Consider the following 18,677-nt stretch of genomic DNA (forward strand, 5'->3'; position numbering starts at 1 on the left):
GCGTTAAATGGGCGTGGTTTTAAGTGGACGCCTATAAATTGTTTCCGGTCGGGCCACGGCTTGAATGCTGCCACCTGAGTTCTTGTATAAGGTAGTGTTCTGAATATTCTCCTGCTATGAGTTCATCAAAGCCCTACATTGGCTGTAAAATAGGGTTACTTTCAAAAGCCCAAAATCGATATGAAGGGATTTTGTATACAATTGATAAAGTGAACTCCACAGTAGTGCTGGCAAAAGGTGAGTGGTGTGGGCCTATGCTTGACAGCCTGTCAGCATGGCCAAGAATGACATGCCTTTTGCTGAGTTTTTTTTTTTGTAGACTTTGAAAGATTGCTGCAAAATTTGAAATATGAATGTCGTCACTTTCAACATTTTCTCTCAACTAGTCAAGTGTTTTGGAACGGAGGGACGACCCACTGACCGACCAGCACCACCGAAAGATGACATCTATGAGTACATCACTTTCCGGGGAAGTGATATTAAGGACATCACATTGTGTGAACCTCCAAGAGCTTATCACGGCCTACCCCCGGATCCTGCAATAGTACAGGTTTACAAGAGCTGCATGGCTCACACCCCACAGTACAGAACCTAAAAGTTGACAAAGTATATAAAGACTCAGATAATGTATGTGTTAAATTGTTTTAACTTCTTTTTTTTTTTCAGTCATCCAGTTCGGGCTCTCCAGGCATCTACTCAGCTCTCGGATCATATAGCCCCTACAACCAGCTTGCTGCCAGCTCTCTACTTAATCAACAGTATGCTGCAGCTTTTGGCCTTGGTAAGTCAGTGAATGCAAAGGCAAATGTATTGCTAGTAAACCAACCATAAACCCACATCCTTAGTGAAAATGAATACTTTTAAGTAGGTTGTATGCGGTACTGGATTTTTTTTATTTTTATTTTTTGTCATGCAGGGCCTGTTCTTCCAGGTTTACATGTTGTAAGGGGCCCCATGGTGGAAAAGGCTGTTCAAACCCTCTACGTGGACAGGTCTGGGCCGAAGGGAGGCTTGACTACATCCCGGGAGCAGGAGCGGCAATGGGAGAGAAGGAGGCTTCCGAGGCCCAGAGGAGAGAGTTCCCAGACCAGAAGGAGCACTGGAGCCATCAGTAAGCATACAGTATTGCAGTGATGAAAGGCAAAATAAAATACTTGGCTTCACTAATTGACCTAAAAAGTGAATAGCTTGAATTGCTTAATGGTCCTGAAATGTTTTAGAACTCTGTTTAGGGTGTTCAGGAAATGTCCATTTGTGCATTTGCAGTCTTAAGAGTGAGTGTAAATGTTATTTTTTTTTATTTACATCTAAGTGAAGTCAGGCCCAGGTGTGCCCACTGCTCAGCGGGAAACTCGGCAGCAGAACTATGAAAACAGGTCACCACAAAGAAGACAAGGTAATTGTGGAACATAGTTTTGAAGTAAACTTTTTTTTTTTTTTTTTTTTCTGGATACAAATGACAATGTCCTATTAACATTCAATGCATTTTTTTGAAATCTTAGGAGCTCGGAGGCGCAGGAACCGTAGTAGAGGCCAGCTGATGGTGGCTAATGTTCCATCTGCTATCCTTAAGTTTGACACAGACTTTGATTTTGATTCCTCAAATGCACAGTTTATTAAGGAGGAGCTTGAGAGGGAGGTGCAGAACAGGATGAAAGGTTGGTACATCTGCTCAAGTGATCATAAATGCACCACTGAATTTTTTAATATCTTCTACTTTCTTGACTTTATTTTTATTTTTTTTTAAAAAGGCCCTGTTAAAACATTACTGTATCTTATGACATACAGTTTCTAATACTCTTGTGTTGCATATAAGTCTCCAAATCCCTCAACCTCAAACTGTAGGTGTTGGCTCAGCAGGATAGCAATACAGAGATTCTGGCACCAGGATTATGTCACCAAAGCTGCTGTGATGACCGTGACATGATTAGGGTTGCAACTGTGTTTTTGTTTTTTATTTTCATTGTTGACTTAATCGGTCTATTTTCTGGATTAATCAATTAGTTGTTTAGTCTGTAAAATGTCAGAAAATGTCGATCACTGTTTCCCAAGCCCAAGATGATGTTCTCAAATGTCTTTTGTCCACAACTCAAAGATTTTCGTCATCGAGAAACAAGAAAATATTCACATAAGAAGCTGGAATCACTGAATTGTTATAATGGACTCAACCTGATTTTTAACAAAACAGTTGGTGATTAATGTAAAAGATGAAAATGAATTGAGATTTGCAGCTCTAGACACAATTCTCTTTTCCATCCACATGTTCAGATTTTTCCATTTTGGCACAGGTCCTTCCATTTTAAATGGATACAACCTAAACCAGTATTAACCGAGACTTCAAAAGGCGGAATATGTTTGTTTTTTTTTTTTTTTTTTAAATATAAAAGGACTGTTCACCCCCAAATCAAAATATATATTGTTTTCCTATTGCTGTACCTCTAGTGCTATTTATCAATCTAGAGTCTTTTGGTATGAGTTTCCCAGTGTTGGAGATATCGGCCGTAGAGATGTCTGCCTTCTCTTGAATATAATGGAACTAGATGGTACTCTTCTTGTGGTGCTCAAAGTGCCAAAAGAAAACATTTGAAAAACTCAACCCCAATGTCTTTCCAGAAATCATGACCTGGTTACTCAAGATAATCCACAGACCTGGTAGTGAGCAGTTCTCATGTAGTAACCTCCTTTTTTTTTTATTTTTATTTTTTTTTTATACTGAACTACACCTACCAACTGCATCACTGCACAGAAGGAAGCATGTCCTCCCTACCTGAGCTGTAACTGTAGCTAACGGATACTGCTGGGCTGGCTCACATGAGCTAGTAGGACGCCATTAATTCTTACATCTATGCTTCCTTCTGTGCAGTGATATCGTTCTGTAGACATCTCTACGGACGATATCTTCAACACTGGGAAACTCACCAAAACGATCTAGATTGCTAAATGGCACTACAGGTAAGAGGAAAAATATGTATTTTTGGGTCTAGGTTTGTGAATAGATGGGCATGAGTTGAAAACTGGTGAATCTGCTTTTTAACCTATGTTTTCAACACTTTCAGCTTGGTCTTTTATAGCGCATCCTTCCAGGTTATGTGCAGTGCATATTTCTGTTTACAGATGGAAACCACAAGGTAGAGAAAGAAATGCACTCAACTGCAGAGGATGATCATTTTGGACCAAAATGCTACTATGACAAAGCGAAGTCTTTCTTTGACAACATCTCATCTGAGAATAAGTTCAGGTAAACGAGTGGCCTTTTTATCAATATTCAAACCCTAGTTTCTCCTGCTTGCTGAGTTACAGGCTAATGCCTCTGTTTGTTTCAGACTAACATGGGCGGAGGAGCGGAAGCGCAATCTGGAGACTTTTGGGGTCCCTGGACGGTTCCTGAGGGGCCAAGGCTTCAGAGGTGGCTACACTGGACGAAGAGGATGGGGCACTGCTCAGACTCTATCTTACAGAGCCAGGAGTGGACAGCTGTAAAGGGCAGTTTGATAACAAGGTGCTAAAGCAACCCCATCCTCCAATGATGGCTTCTTTGGGTGTAACAAATGGGACTTTTACCCATATCAGCAAAAGCAGCTCTGTCACTGTATGAAGGACATATTATTATTTTTTTTTTTTTTCTTCCCCTGAGGGAGTTATCCTGTCCCCGTAGTGCCAGGATTGTATTTTTCTGTATAGCCTTCTTGTCATTTGTCTCCATTTTGAATATGGATGCATGGCTCAATAAATGGTCTACTGTGTGACAATAGTTGTTTTCCCCTCAGATTGTTTACCCAAGGGTGTTTTCTTGCTTTGCCTCTTGGAGTAAATTTATTTCATCAACAAATGTAAACTATGAATATTGACACAAAATGAACTAAACTTAATTGTATCTAAAGGCTAAATCTCATTGCTTTGTTCTATCATGTTGAAGCAACAAGTGAGACTAATGTAAATAAACTGGAAACTGCTGGTGCACTTGCCATGCTCTCTGAGGATGCATCCCATTATATTGTTGGTGTATTAAGTCTGTTTCATGTGCACAAGTGAGCATTAAATGTGTACACCTTGGGTTATGCATATACAGTGGTGGACTGTAACAAAATCCAGTTACTTAAGTACTGTTAAGGACAAATCTGAGGTACTTGAGTATTTCCCTTGTATGCTACTTTATACTCTACTTCAGTATATTGCACAGGCAACTATTGTACTCTACTGCATTGTTCTTTAGCTTACAATTTTCCATGCCCCTCCTCCATGTATCCCCCAAATGTGGTGAATTTGATTTGTTTCTGATTTAAGAATTAGTGTTTCTGTTATGGGGTGAGAAAATTCTCCCACTTAAGCTAAACTATTAAAAGCAGGATCTGGTGGAAAATGCATTATCACAACGCTGAAAACAGGATAGTTTCTCCTGAGCCCATGGAAATTTGGCCTGCTTGGTTTTGAATGGATAGTGGCTTTTAGTTCGGTAATAGTAGGCCCAGTTAGCCTAAGTAAAGTATTTTAATACTTTTACCACTGATAATAGATTATTCTTATTCTGGAACAGTAGCTAAGGCCTGTCGGTGTTTATTGGTATTGGTTCCCTTGTGTTTAAATAAGGAACAGGTGTTTTTATCCAACTACTAAAAACGTCCAATTGTAGCCTACAGTAGGCCTATCGCTTGATTTCAGAACTGCAGACGTCCCTAATTGACAGTAACCTGGGGAGGGAAAACTCGTCAGGTGCATGGTGACAACAAACATGAGATTGTGGTATCATGTTTTCTCATTTTTCTGAAGGTGTTAAAACAACTTTGGCAACCACTTTTCTCAATGGTTCGGCGGAGCTTTTGCGTACAATGTAGACTGATTGGCTTTCATGAATCAGACAGATACTCCGTCTAGTGAGGGAAAGTGGTAGGCTACTCTCGGTCCGGGTTATACCAAAAACTGAGGGAGAGGGATTTCCCCCTATCACGTAACAGTTTATTATCTGTGTCATTTTTTGCATGCGCACCATAAATAACGTTCAGCAAGATAGTATGTTAAATTACATTGAGAGAAATCCAGTCTTTTCTTTTTTTCCTTCGCTGATGACAGATATACGTCACTGTCAATACCCCCATTCCCTGGTAATGGACACACTATGTAACCAAATAGAGGGCTGCGCTCCAGATAATAAATGTTAGAATAAAATAAGCGCTTTTATTTCTCATATGACAAAATGTCGGTGGCATTTTCATCGGTGCGTCCAAGGAGTAAAGGGGAGTTAACACAGCAAACGATTCAAAAGGTAAAAATCCTGAGATGGGTCGCGGCGCTTGTGATTATTCTAGTCAGGATGGGAGTGTGCGGTCCGCCGTCAGTGCAGAGAAAGTAGCCTGTGGTGGATATCAGGAGAAATGGCAACTGGTATTGTAACGTTACAGTCAATTGAAGATGCGAACCAAACAAAGCCAATGACGGTGATGTAGGCAACCGCTTTATAGGCTCATCACTGTTTCCGTGTGATGCTGTTAACCTCGCTGCTTTTTTCTTTTTCTAACGAATGAGGAATATTTTTATTTTTTATTTTTTGTTAAATATCAGCGTTAGATTGTGTGATTTGTTTCCAAGAATTTCAAAAGCGCAACACCTGAACTGGGCTTTTGTTAGGCTATAGGTGCCAGTTTATTGTCAGACAGCATCCCGACAGGTTTAAGTGGTTATGGACATCCGTTTTGTTGCAAAAACATATATGCATCCACTGAGAAAGGCAGGAGGATGGAGGGAAAGTGAACCCTGAGCCATATACTCCTCAGACTGCTGCTGCTTTTATCCTTAACGGAACAGTTTCTGGTAAAAAAAAAAAAAAAAACATCCGTCCTTAAAACAGAGACTTTCAAACGACGTGCTAAATAAAGACTGAAAAGCTGCTGCTTCATTTGGCTCCTGACCCAGAAATGTTCATTGACTGGTTGAAGTTCTGATAATCTAGGACATTACTATGCCGTAATAGGGCATATTCTAGTATAATTTGACTTGAGATACTGTGAACTGAAGTTGTTTTGCTGTCTCCCAAAGATGCTGGATGAAAATCATCATTTAATACAATGTATAATGGACTACCAAAGTAAAGGCAAGACAGCTGAATGCACACAGTAAGTTTTTTACTCCTAACTGGTGCCTTGAGTGTGATTTTAGGGTAAAAGTGAGTAAATTAAGCTATGTTTCATTTTCCCTTCTTTTTTTCTTTTTTTTTTTTTTACAGGTATCAGCAGATCCTGCACAGAAATCTTGTTTACTTGGCCACGATAGCAGATTCAAATCAGAACATGCAGTCACTACTACCTGCAGTGAGTCAATCATGAGGTTTCAGGAAGTAGTCTTGCATTGCCAGACCTATCTCCACAGTGCTGACAGTAGATTTCCCATCTTCATCAGATTCATTTTGCTGCTGCCATCCTCACCTTTTCTCATTTAGTAAATACTCATAACAAATCCAGAACAAAGTCTTTGAGTAGATTAAACATCCACTTTTCACGTAATTTATCCTCTGGTAAATCTATAATACAAACAAAAATATTGCCATTTAGCAGACAATATAGGAGTCAATATAAAATTGAGACATCAGGACATGGAGGACAGCAATCAGGACGCATATTCTTAACTGCTGTTTTAATTGATCAACTATGTTTTTCACTTCCAGCCTCCCACTTCCAACATGGCCATGGCTCCTGGAGGAATGAGTCAAAGTGGGGGACACACTCCAAGCAACCTCAATGACAACATGGCACAAGGACTGCCCCCCACATCATTGATGCAGAGCCAAATGAGCAATGGTGAGATTTTATCACAAATTACTCATTCTAGCCAACGTGGAATTTTTTTTCCACAAAAACCCAGACGTGCATGGTGTGCACACATACAGCTCCATCTTGTTGTCAGTCCCCTGTCTCGAGTCCTCCTCTGGTCCTGACTTTGCTGCATGTTTGTCTGCAGATACAATGTCATGTCTTGTTTGTCCCATTGTCTCTCATCTTTATTGCCTGCAAGTATCTGATGATCTTATGTTCAGCTAATAGTTAGATTTATCTGCGGCAATAGCGACTTTTTCCTTCTTTATGTTTCTAATTCATTTTCACACACTTCGTTAACACTCAATCCTTGTACAACCATCTAAGCTTCCTGTAAAGATGAACTGAATGTGGGCCCATGATTAACATGACATTGCACCACATGGGAACGTGTGCTGGCTGCTCTGACTGTGCGTGTGTGTCGTCAGGCCCCAGCCATGCCCCCATGCAGCAGCAGTCTGGTCAGGTGCAGTCGGCTATTCCCTCCGCATCCCTCAGCGGCTACGGTAGCTCGGCCCCAGCCTCCGGCTACAGCCACGCTGCGCCCTCCTCCCAGGGCAGCATGATCCAGGGCCCTGGGCCTGGCTATGGCTCTTCCTCCTCTTCTTCCTCCACATCCTCATCTTCCTCTTCCTCCTCCCGCAGCAACCTCAACATGCAATCCAACCAAGGTGAGCCAGGTATAGAGGAGCCTAATCATCAGGATAGTTGGTCTATTTTAATGGAAAGGAATACTTTCAGGCTCATGATTTGGGACTCATTTGGGATTCTGGACTTGATTATCAAAAACTATACTCTCAAGATGCAAGATGCCTCAGTTGTTTTTATTTAGTTGTTTAGGTATGATGCAAGATTTGGCACTTAGGGGAAGGGATTAATGAAAGTAATGCCTTTCAGTGTTCAGAGTGAGGTAGAAACCATATGGTAAAACAGTGGGATGATTTCAGAAATGTTTATGTATAAACGCCCGCTTGATCTTGCTTAAAGTTTTAGTGTGTAACTTTTTTTTATAATAATGAATGTCCGTAACATTCAAGCCATTGCCAAATAAGTTGCTAAAAGCTAATTAAGACTATCAGCTCCACACAACTCTCTCTTTATTTCTCAGAACGGCTTTGTTCAGAAGGTTGTTTCGTCTGGGGACTTTCACACGCAGAAACTCGAGTCAAGATAATTACCTCTTCTGAAGAGTCATGTTTTTTTAATCCTCCGTGTCCTCCTTGGCTACTAGCAACTGCGTGGAGGCGGGGTGGGGTTGTTGCGCGATCACGGAAGGCTTGCATCATGTGGACGCGCCAACAGTTTTGTTGTCATTACTTAGAATTCCTCATGGGGGTGACAGAAACTACGCACTATAGCTTTAAAGAATTTGTTTACATACATATATGCACTCATCAATCTGTAAATTATCATCCTATGCAATGTAACCATCAAAATAACCAAACACATTCAGTTCATCAAAGAGGTTTCCTGCGTCCTCCCTTCTTTCTTCTGCTCCAGGCTTTACCTCTCCTAATCTCTGACTCCTGACCCTGAGATGCAGCCCTCCTCTCCCTGGATGTCTGTGTGGATATCTCTGTTTATGCACTGAATTCACTGGCTTTGTTTGCATTTATACTTCAGAGCAACATCTTGAAAGCATCTCTTAAAATATTTTTTCTTTAAGAGACCCCTGACTGCTATGGACCCCTTTTGGCTTATCCCTGTGCCCTGATTGCCAGTTTCACTTCTCAGAATGCTTTGTATGCCATTGAATGCTAATGCAAGTATGTGCAAAGAGTGTGTCTGTGTATATTAATGTATGAGATCTCCCTCCCTCCCCCATAATCACACCTCCTTTTCAGTCTCCATGATGCACCAACAGTCAGCCACTCCACACTACTCCTCAGCCCAGGCTGGGGGCCAACACTATCAGGGACAGCAGGCCATGGGCATGATGGGTCAGGGCAGTCAAGGAAACAGTATGATGTCTCAGAGACCCATGGGATCCTACCGCTCCTCACAGCAAGGTAGGTGGTGAGACTTTTTCATGCCAGCTTGGTGTGGCAATGGGTTTGTTGGTGTTGTGTTTGAGTACATAAATGGATGTGTGACTACAGTTTGTCAACAGGTTTTCATTAAGTGTGGCTCTGGATGCAAGTCTCACAATTTCCAGATTGATGGAAATGCTAAGTCTGTTGAGGAAGTATTAGTGCGTACATGGTATTAGTTTTTGCCTTCAAAGATGTGATATTGAAGGTCTGCAAATTCCTTTTCCCTTTTTTTTATTAAAAAAAAAAAAATTTTTTTTTTTTTTTTTTTATTTTTTTTTCTTTTAATAATCCCCTCTTTCCTCTGTTATATTTTTTGGAAGTGTTTAGACTAGGCATGTAGTAACAGATATATCAAAAGGATGGGATACTGTTTCCTGGGAAACAGGCCATGATTGTATGTCCTCATTCACCCTGGTACACTATTATCCTTGCATGACTGGGTGAAGTATTTCCAGATAGAACTTTGTTATGGAATTGCTGTGTCCATAGTTAAGCTGCTCGCTCACCAGCTACTCCCTGATTGGTCCAGTGGTGTTGCTAGGGCTCCTCTGTCAACCGTGGTCATAACGGGAATTATCAGATATGTTGCTATGAAATTGTTGTCTATTTTTGAAGAATTTCAAATGATTTTTTTATGCTACAGCTCATCTCTGTATTTGGAAAGTTTTGGGCCAATTGTGGTGTGTAAAGGAGATTAGAATGTGCCTGAGTTTTTGGTCCGTTGGTTTTGTGAGTTTGTTAAATAAAGTTGAAAGGGAAAGGGAAGAAGTGGAATCTGGAGTTTCTGCACACCACTACCATGCGGAGATCAGATTCTCCGTGATAACTGGGTCTCTGTAATCCTTTTTCTCCTCTAAAATTATATCTCCTCTAATTTGTCATGGAATTATTCATTATAATTGCTCCACTTTAATTAGTGTCTCCAAAATTTGGGTTGGCCCAAAATAGCTTCCTTCATATTATTATTTCAACCCACAGAAAATCAGCACCAGTGAAATACAGAACATAAGTAAGTTATAAAGAAAATTATAATTGGCATATTTGTTCTCTCTACTCATTACTATTCATAATATCCTCATAACTAAATGACGACTTCCAAAAAAGCTGTCTATAATAATCGTCTTTTATAATCTTTAATTTTTGTCTTTCATTGTTCTTAATTCACACATATGCACACACACACACACACACACACACACACACACACACACACACACACACACACACACACACACACACACACACACACACACACACACACACACACACACACACACACACACACACACACACACACACACACACCTTCAGGCTGCCTAAATTGCCCAAGTGTCCTGTCACAGCCCCTTTAGTCTCCAACTCAGCGACCAATTGTTCCAAGCAACTGTTTAACAAATCGTGGTGTCGCCTGTCTTGCAGGATCTGCACAGCAGTACATGGGACAAGACGAGTTCTACGGAGAGCAGTATGGACACACTCAGAGCTCCAGCGAGCCCATAAACCGGCAATATTACCCTGATGGTAATCGTGCACATCCATAAACTTCATACACACAGCTCTCAAACACACAAAGCCACGTTATAGGTCATGCAATTTCCTTTTAGCACTATCTCACTGGCCTGAGCCGGATTAACTGCAGTGCTGAAGCTTCAGCTTGTCCTCCCAGTCATTGTCTTTTTCCCTTACTGTGGGAGAGGAAGAGTATTGGAGAAAAAAATGGCAAAAGACTGACATTGGTCTCAATTCTGTTTCCTCTCATTGTGTCTGTGTCCATACTGTCCCCTTTGGTGTGCCGAAATTTCAGATTTCAGAGAGTGCCATAGCAGTGTGTTGAGGAGAGAGCGCAGACTTCTTCCAGGGCGTCTCTTTGTGCTTTGTGCATAAAATTGAAGCGAGAAGCTTTGAAAATGTTGTCTGTGCTTGCAATTTAGTGGTTGCACATGTATTATTAATATTTTGGCTTCAAACTGTGAATAATAATTTTTCTTCTGTATGTAAGTGGGTATTGCCTTTGCAGAGGAGTTGCACATGTTGAACAGTGTTCTCTACAGGTCACGGAGAGTACACGTATCAACAGTCTTCATATGGTGAGCAAGGCTACGACAGATCCTTCGATGAGTCTTCACAGCATTACTATGAAGGAGGTAACCGTTATACATTATGCCATTTCCAGCCATGTGTTTTAGATATATTGTCCTGCACCGTTTGTCTAAATGTGTCCAACCAAAACTGTAGTAGTACTACATCATATGATTAATAGCTGACATGTACCTGTGTGTTTATATATCTCCAGGTAACTCTCAGTACAGTCAACAGCAGGCGCAGTATCAGCAGGGCTCTGGCCAGCAGCAACCCTTCAGCCAGCAGCAGTACTCCACTCAACCAGGCTACAGTGGACAGCCACAGGGATACGGTTAGAACAACCAACCAAACAACCTGTTGTCACACAGGCATAAACACACACCCAAAAGTAATTAATATGTATTGAATGTAACTCCTCTGCTACAGGTCCTGGCCAGGGTGGATCCTCCCAGTATTCTCAGTATCAGCAGGGTCAAAGCCAACAGTATGGCTCCTACCGCTCCTCCCAGGGAGGCCCTGGAGCGCAGACGCAGAGGCCCTATGCCTACGAACAGGTACATCAAATTAGATCAGATTTCTCTGAATCTCTGAAACTGGCTTTGCAACACTGACTAATACCCATTTATCTGTAGGAAAATATGTATATTATCCCTATTAAATGCTTATTTTGGATGGAATTTGCCGGTCAGTTTATAAATAAGTATTAAATGGATACGCCACCGTTTCTTGAAATAGGGCTTATCACGGTCTCCCCTAGCTGTAGATAGGTGGGCCGTTTCATTTTTTGTGCATGCATTGTTTTAGTCCGGTGCAACACCAGCAGCGCCACCGCTAGTTAGCTTAGTGTAGTGAATGGAATCCTATGTTGCCGGTTAGCATGTTGTGAGTAAAAGTGAGCCAACAAAAGACAAAAAAACAACCTAATTACTTGCACTGAGACAAAAAATGTGCTGGCCCACCTATTTACAGCTAGGGGAGACCGTGATAAGCCCTATTTCAACAAACGGTGGCTTATTCCTTTAAAATAGAAAACAATAACAAATAATCTGCCTTTAATCTATTCCTTACAATGCATAGCATTCACTCGCATCCAAATACCATTGAAGGCAGGTGCTGGACCAATAGAAGATAATAAAAACCTAAAGGTCCGCACACTGTAGCTCCCTTAAGTGCAATTTATTGGCACATCTGCAAGTGACATTCCGAAGAAGAGCATTAGCTCGAAAGGTCACTTGTAGATGTTCCAATAGATTGCATTTAAGGGAGCTACAATGTGCAGACCTTTATTTAATGTTTTTTTCATGCTTTGTTTGCCACAACCGATATTTTTCTGATTTACCAAATTAAGATTTATGATGATGTAGCACGATGTATAGAGCACCAACACAAGCAGACTTAGACTCACCTAGCCCTCAAACCCCTTATTTGTAATAAATCATATTCTTAAGCTTTGTTTCTTTTTCATTTTCAAATCTAACTATTACATGATTAACTAAAAAATATCAGGAAATCTGATGCCTGTAGGAATAATGGAGTAGCTTTAAAATATGTTTGTTTGTCTGTCTGGGTAAGAAAAAAGCAAAGAAAAAGTGAACAACACAATGTATAAAATTCAATCTAATCTCTTAGTGTAAACCATTTTACATTGCAGGGCCAGTATGGAAATTATCAGCAATAAGGGACCACATTGTTTTACTGTTGGAAGAAAATAAAAAAGGAACGGTTCAGCTGTGAGGTGCTGGCTCAGCTGTGGATTAGAAGACCTGGCTGCCTCAGATTTATTATCCTCTCATTAATCATCATTCTAGCTAATAATACATAATGTATTAAAATGTGGTGCTTCCCTCGTCTGTTTTGCTTGCTGCAGGGTTGTAGCTTGTAGCTGAAGGTGTGGAGTGCTACTGGCCACCCAATGGAAACACAGGGTGCTTGTAGAAATGAGGCAGTTAATGTAAACCTTCCATATGGATTAAATAGGGTACTAAAAAGGAGCAGTAGTCATTTGATTAGCCTCAGCAAGTTGCCTGTTTCCTCCTCTTTCTTCTCTGTCTGTGCCTTTCACTTGTCTGTATCCCATCCCCTGCTTTAAATGTTTTTATTTTTTATTTTACAAGCCTCTGTTTTTATTCTTTTTATTGTGGTGCACGGAGTGGGCCCTTGGTTTGAGAGACTGAGGCTCTAAAAAGCTAATTAGCGCTGAAGGAAATGTTCCTTGATATTTATCTAACAGACTAGGTCCAGCTCTTGCTCTAATTCCTAGTTGAGACCCTGTTATATCTCAAGATAAGGTAAATTAATTTAATGAAGGTGAAAACGTTGGTCCTTAAACCTGACCTGATCAGGAGGTTGTCTGTGTTAGTCAAACTGTGATGTGTTGCTGTGTGGTCTAACATTATGTGTTTCACTCTTTGCGTATGTCTTTCTGAGGTAATAGACACAATAGTTAGCTGACTTATCCAGACTTAACAGCGTGTATCACTGTCCATGATAATCATACATCGTGGTAGTATTTTTGGCATATATTTTCGGTGGCATTGCTCTACACAGACATATGTTATTGTGCAGAGTTAGGGGTCACACTACTCTGATGCCAATCAGTAATGATTTTATGTAAAAACAAATTGCCACTTTGTCTGCACTTTATTTTGCAGTGACAGTGTATGTATTGTCTGATATTTTGGATTGTAGTGCAATCCAGGCTGTTTTTAATGAATGATCCTCAAAAAGCCAAAGTAACACGGGAACAGAACGGTAGCGTGTCCTGCACCTCTACTTCAATAAGTGCAATACACTCAGTCAGTCATGTTAAGGGTTGGTTCATATGGTGAGCTTACACTATCGTTATTTAGTATAGTAGTTTGTTGACATACAATGATGGCAAAGACTAGGGCTGGTTTGTCTAATGTTATTCAATGTAATATTGCAGGTTTTAACTGACATGTCATATTTAGGACAATTATTTTCTGTATTTATGTGACTTATAGACAGATTATGTAAAGCATTTCATCATAAACATAAAGCTTACTACTTCAAAACATTTTTTCAGTGAAAATGTTTATCATCATACATTGTATTAGATATACAAAATAATGTTAAAAATAAGACAAAGGGTATAGAAGGTTCATTGTGATCTTTCCTTGTGTGATTACAAAATGGGCATACAGTAGGCATATATTAAGTTGTTTATTGATTTGTTTATTTAAAAGAAGGCAGACAACACCTCTGGTCATTTCACTGATTACTGTTTCTTACAGTTTGAGCAGTAATGAGGATTAATTGTGTGAGGGTGACAGTCCAGCTTTGCAGTATATGAACTCAAGTTATCTCAGAGGGGTAAAATAACACATAAGTTGCAGGGTTAATCAAAAATGGGAGAATACTGGCTGTCAAACAGCTAAATAACAATGTGCCACTCAACAGTGACAATCACAGGTTTCTCTATACTACATTGAATTTGTATCAGTGTTTCATTTTACTGTGAGCTGAACATGTATGGAAAGTATTTTCTAGTTATATGTAGTGCCCATCTCTAATGTGTGTGTGTGTGTGTGTGTGTGTGTGTGTGTGTGTGTGTGTGTGTGTGTGTGTGTAAGAGAGAGAGATAAAGAAAAAAATGAGTGAGAGAGTTAAGTTTGGTATGCATAATCCAAATATGAATGTTATCTACTAAGTCTGCATTACCTAATCTTTTCTGCTGTCTTTTGTTACTGTTTGTTATATAAAAAAATAAACTAACATTCACCTTTTGTATGTCTGCATTTTGTGGATTTATTAAGGAAATGTCAGAAGTCACACATCATGATAACAAAACAAATAAAGTTTTTTATTAGCCCAGCTGAGACAATTATTTGATATATGATATAGTATTTTATAATATATATTATAAGTATTACAGACATGGGCCAATGAATTACAATATTTTTTGAGACTGCATTAAAAAGGTTGGCAGGTCTTATCTCAGCTCAAAACGTTAAATTATGGAGCTTTCATGGCATCACATTCACAGCTTCTTTTCTTTTCTACTTTTTTTTTCTGCTGCCCCTGAATGTACCGTAACACTCCAGCACATTTGGTGGCGGTAGAGGCCCAAATCGCAGTGATACCGTAATTAAAAATCGCATATACAAACTGTCCATTCATGGGTTCCGTAGTTCGCAGGGATGCATAATCCATCATGGCTGCGTGTACGTTCCATTGACATATACGTTCTCTTAATGCATCCATGGTATGTACGCATGCAGTAGTAAGTAGTTGAAAGTCGCAATGTTGGCGACATTGTCGAGATTTAAAAGCCCTCGGTGGCTTTCTCCGGACATACTTTTAGGATACGTATTAGGACAACAGGTCAGAAGAAAGGAGGTGAGCGTGTTCAGTACCAGTTGTCCAGTATCAGCAGCGTGGGGACGGAGAGCCACCGGTGGTACCCGAGCTATCAGCACCTCCTGTACGCTGTGCGCCAAAGTCCGAGGAAACCCGAAGAAGAGAGAGCTGTCTGAAAAGAAGCTGGTAATGTGCAACCTTACAGTTATAATACTTTCCCAACCTAGTGTTTTTTCACTGATCTTAGGCTACAAGTCGTATGAATAGAGATAATTAAAAAGTAACGTTACAGAGTCAGTCCATTAGTAAAAGCCCTCAAGTTGCCTTCAAAACAAAGACAAATATTTGGATCATTTGCTTAGTCTGTCACCTTGTAAAAAGCCTAACGTGCATACATAATATTTTTGTATGAATGGAAAAAAACGAATAATAGTTTCTTTTTTAAATCTACAAAAATCACATAACAGGAATATCCAATGTAAAATGCCTTAATCTCTCCAACATATACAGTATACCCCGTGGGAAACCCTAAAAGAAACCTGTATTACTGACATATTTATCACCAGTTACTATATCTAAAGTTAGGTCAATTCTTCATCAAGGGATGCCCAAAAACAACAATTAATTTACAGCTTTTAGCAGTGCAGCCCTTGTTATTATTTTATTATTTATTTGTTTTTGTGTAATCCATCCTAGTGTTGTGTTGTTGATGACTCACAGTGTGGATTAGCCAACTGTCTTAAGTGTTTCTTTATTTGGCCCATAGACCCGTCACTTTGTGGACCATCGCCGTGTGAAGCTGGAGGCTGGGTCAGGCGGTAAAGGGGCCAGCAGCTTTCACAGTGAGCCGCGAAAAGAGTGGGGTGGACCGGATGGAGGGAATGGAGGTGATGGAGGAAGCATCATTATCAAGGGTAAGTTGGGTGTCCGTCTGGTTTAAGTAATGTCTACCTACACGAGACTGTTTGCCATGTATATTATACAATTGTCCTCTCCTGCCTTTAGACTAGGGATTGACCGATACTGATTTTTCAAGACCGATACAGATTATTAGTAGTTAATGAAACCGATAACCAATATTTGGAACCAATATGCATTTACAGTGAAAATTAAGATCTTGGAACGTTACAAACTCCAACACAAAACTTTGTTTAAATGCTTTAAGCAATTATTTCATAAATTAGAAACTTTCAGCAAAATAAACACATTATCAGATAGTGTTGTGGGCGGGAAATTAAGTCAGACTCAGTGGTGAGTGAAACTGAAGCAGAGGGACAGACACAGAGCTGTAGCGGAGCCAAAGTAGCGCACATTTTAATTAATTAACTTTATCGGTTATCAGGCAAATAAAACGCTGATACAGATAATCTGCAAACTGCCGAAAAAGGGACTGATAATCGGCCAGGGCCGATAATCGGTCCATCCCTACTTTAGACACCATAACTATGTTATAATTTCAGACTGTCCACTTACAGGCAGGAATGTGATTAGATTAGTTGAGAATCAAAAGCAATTAGGCGCTTCCTTTGCCATGTTATTCAGTATCATGCTAAAATGTGCTTCCATAATTAATTCCTTATTTGTGTGCTTTCAGCGGACAAGTTTGTCAAATCATTGGCGCAAGTAGTTCCGGTTTACAAGGGAGAGGCTGGGCAATCAGGAGGCAGCAAGAACTGTTATGGCAAGAACGGCAGCCCAACCTATATCTCTGTGAGTCCATGCATTTGATCATAAATTACATGCAATCTAGCAGAATATAATCTATGATTTTTTTTGTTGATGTCACATTTTCTATTCATAAAAGGTACCATTAGGCACTGTGGTGAAGGAACAAGGACAGACAGTAGTGGACCTTTCTGAGCACGGCCAGGAGTATCTGGCTGTATTTGGAGGGGCTGGTGGCAAGGGGAATCGCTTCTTTCTGTCCAATGAGAACCGTGCCCCAATGACAGCGACCCCAGGAATGACGGGCCAGGAGAGGGTCCTTCAGCTAGAGCTCCGTACCATGGCCCATGCTGGACTGGTGAGAAAAAGCTGCCTATGTTTGAAATAACATTAGCAAATTGCTTTTCAACACCACAAATGTAATCACGTGATTTATTTTTACTATCTCATTAGGTGGGCTTTCCTAATGCTGGGAAATCATCATTGTTGAGAGCCATCTCCAATGCCAGGCCTGCTGTGGCTGCTTACCCCTTTACAACACTCAACCCACATGTAGGAATTGTCAATTACAGGGATCATGAGCAAGTTGCAGGTAGTTGATTTTAAGCAAACAATTAATATATTATAGAGTTATTATTATTCATTATTTGACCACGGTAATATAAAGTTTTTATATGACTTTGCTCTGTATAATTTGCAGCTTTTTTCGGTATGATAAATATGTTCCACTTTTACCCTTGCTCTGTGTAGTTGCTGACATCCCAGGCATCATTCGAGGAGCCCATCTCAATCGAGGCCTTGGCATCTCTTTTCTGCGACACATAGAGCGCTGCCGTTTCCTCCTCTATGTTCTGGATCTGTCAACTCCGGAGCCCTGGACCCAGCTCGAGCACTTGCGTTATGAACTGGACCAGTATGAGCCTGGTCTATCCCAGCGGCCTCAGGCCATCATAGCCAACAAAATGGATCTACCTGAGGCCCGGGAGAAGCTAGAGACTCTACAGAGCCACCTCACCCAGCGTGTCATCCCCGTTTCGGCTCTCACGGGACAGAACACAGAGGAGCTCATCCTCCACCTCAGAGAGCTTTATGACGGATACCTCAAAGGAGAAGGGAGTGGGGAAGGCAAACCAACTAGGTGGTAGTGGAAACAATTTCCTCTTGCTCTACTGATATTTTTTACGATATACTGTATATATTTATATTGGAAGATATAGAATGTATTTAAATTGCTTAATAAATATATAAACAAAACAAAATTCAACATGTTATTTTATTAATGACTTGCAGCGTACTGCAAAACTACACAGATTTCTTGAAACCTTTAATACAGCTTCATGCTACACAACAAAGGTAACATATTACATACTGTATATTTATGTTAAAAGACAGTACACTTTGAATGTTAGAATTAACAAATGCCTTTTTAGGGTGAAGAATGTTAAGACAAATCATGAAAGAAATCAGTGTCAGTTGACTGGGGAAACACCATGACATTTACACAATTTAGTAATTTTTTCAGTCAGTACAAAAACACTAGTGTGGATCACTGACAAAGCAGAGGTAATAAAGATCTACATTAAGCATACACGTTTTGCTATATGTTTTAATGTATTTTGATAAATGTGGTCCTGAGTTAGGACCACAGTTGCATCTTGGTATTGAAAGTAAACATAATTCCAAAATGAGCCATTTAGGAATTATGTGTCTTGTGACGTAACTCATTTTTTTTCAACTGATCCTTTTAGTGAATAAAGCTCTGTAGAGTCTTACC

General features: G+C 40.2%; 3 protein-coding genes across 6 annotated transcripts; all 3 read left to right on the top strand.

Annotated features, from left to right (window-relative positions):
• The first annotated feature begins 42 nt into the window (after nt 1–42).
• Nucleotides 43–3,977, top strand: lsm14b (LSM family member 14B). 2 transcript variants are annotated; one of them, XM_039799841.1, is made up of 8 exons: nt 43–237; nt 387–550; nt 667–781; nt 932–1,111; nt 1,313–1,396; nt 1,503–1,658; nt 3,115–3,238; nt 3,324–3,977. In XM_039799841.1, the coding sequence occupies exons 1-8, from the start codon at nt 117–119 to the stop codon at nt 3,478–3,480; spliced, it is 1,101 nt and encodes a 366-aa protein (XP_039655775.1). In that variant the 5' UTR covers nt 43–116; the 3' UTR covers nt 3,481–3,977. The 2 variants fall into 2 exon arrangements, with proteins under 2 accessions (XP_039655775.1, XP_039655774.1); XM_039799840.1 differs by having other exon boundaries at nt 46–237; nt 917–1,111.
• Nucleotides 3,978–5,110: 1,133 nt separating this feature from the next.
• Nucleotides 5,111–14,664, top strand: LOC120559909 (calcium-responsive transactivator-like). 3 transcript variants are annotated; one of them, XM_039801995.1, is made up of 11 exons: nt 5,111–5,260; nt 6,031–6,107; nt 6,218–6,302; nt 6,656–6,788; nt 7,232–7,474; nt 8,648–8,812; nt 10,256–10,357; nt 10,888–10,980; nt 11,130–11,249; nt 11,345–11,472; nt 12,570–14,664. In XM_039801995.1, exons 1-11 carry the CDS (start codon nt 5,192–5,194, stop codon nt 12,594–12,596), a joined length of 1,242 nt encoding a protein of 413 aa, XP_039657929.1. In that variant the 5' UTR covers nt 5,111–5,191; the 3' UTR covers nt 12,597–14,664. The 3 variants fall into 3 exon arrangements, with proteins under 3 accessions (XP_039657929.1, XP_039657930.1, XP_039657931.1); XM_039801996.1 differs by lacking the exon at nt 10,256–10,357; XM_039801997.1 differs by lacking the exon at nt 7,232–7,474.
• A 400-nt stretch (nt 14,665–15,064) lies between these two features.
• Nucleotides 15,065–18,162, top strand: mtg2 (mitochondrial ribosome-associated GTPase 2). Its single transcript, XM_039799250.1, has 6 exons — nt 15,065–15,424; nt 16,005–16,152; nt 16,833–16,948; nt 17,043–17,261; nt 17,357–17,495; nt 17,654–18,162. The coding sequence occupies exons 1-6, from the start codon at nt 15,182–15,184 to the stop codon at nt 18,046–18,048; spliced, it is 1,260 nt and encodes a 419-aa protein (XP_039655184.1). The 5' UTR covers nt 15,065–15,181; the 3' UTR covers nt 18,049–18,162.
• The last annotated feature ends 515 nt before the right edge of the window (nt 18,163–18,677 follow it).

The sequence above is a fragment of the Perca fluviatilis genome, chromosome 5, assembly GCF_010015445.1.
Source record: "Perca fluviatilis chromosome 5, GENO_Pfluv_1.0, whole genome shotgun sequence".
In the NCBI taxonomy this organism is placed as follows: Eukaryota; Metazoa; Chordata; class Actinopteri; order Perciformes; family Percidae; genus Perca; species Perca fluviatilis.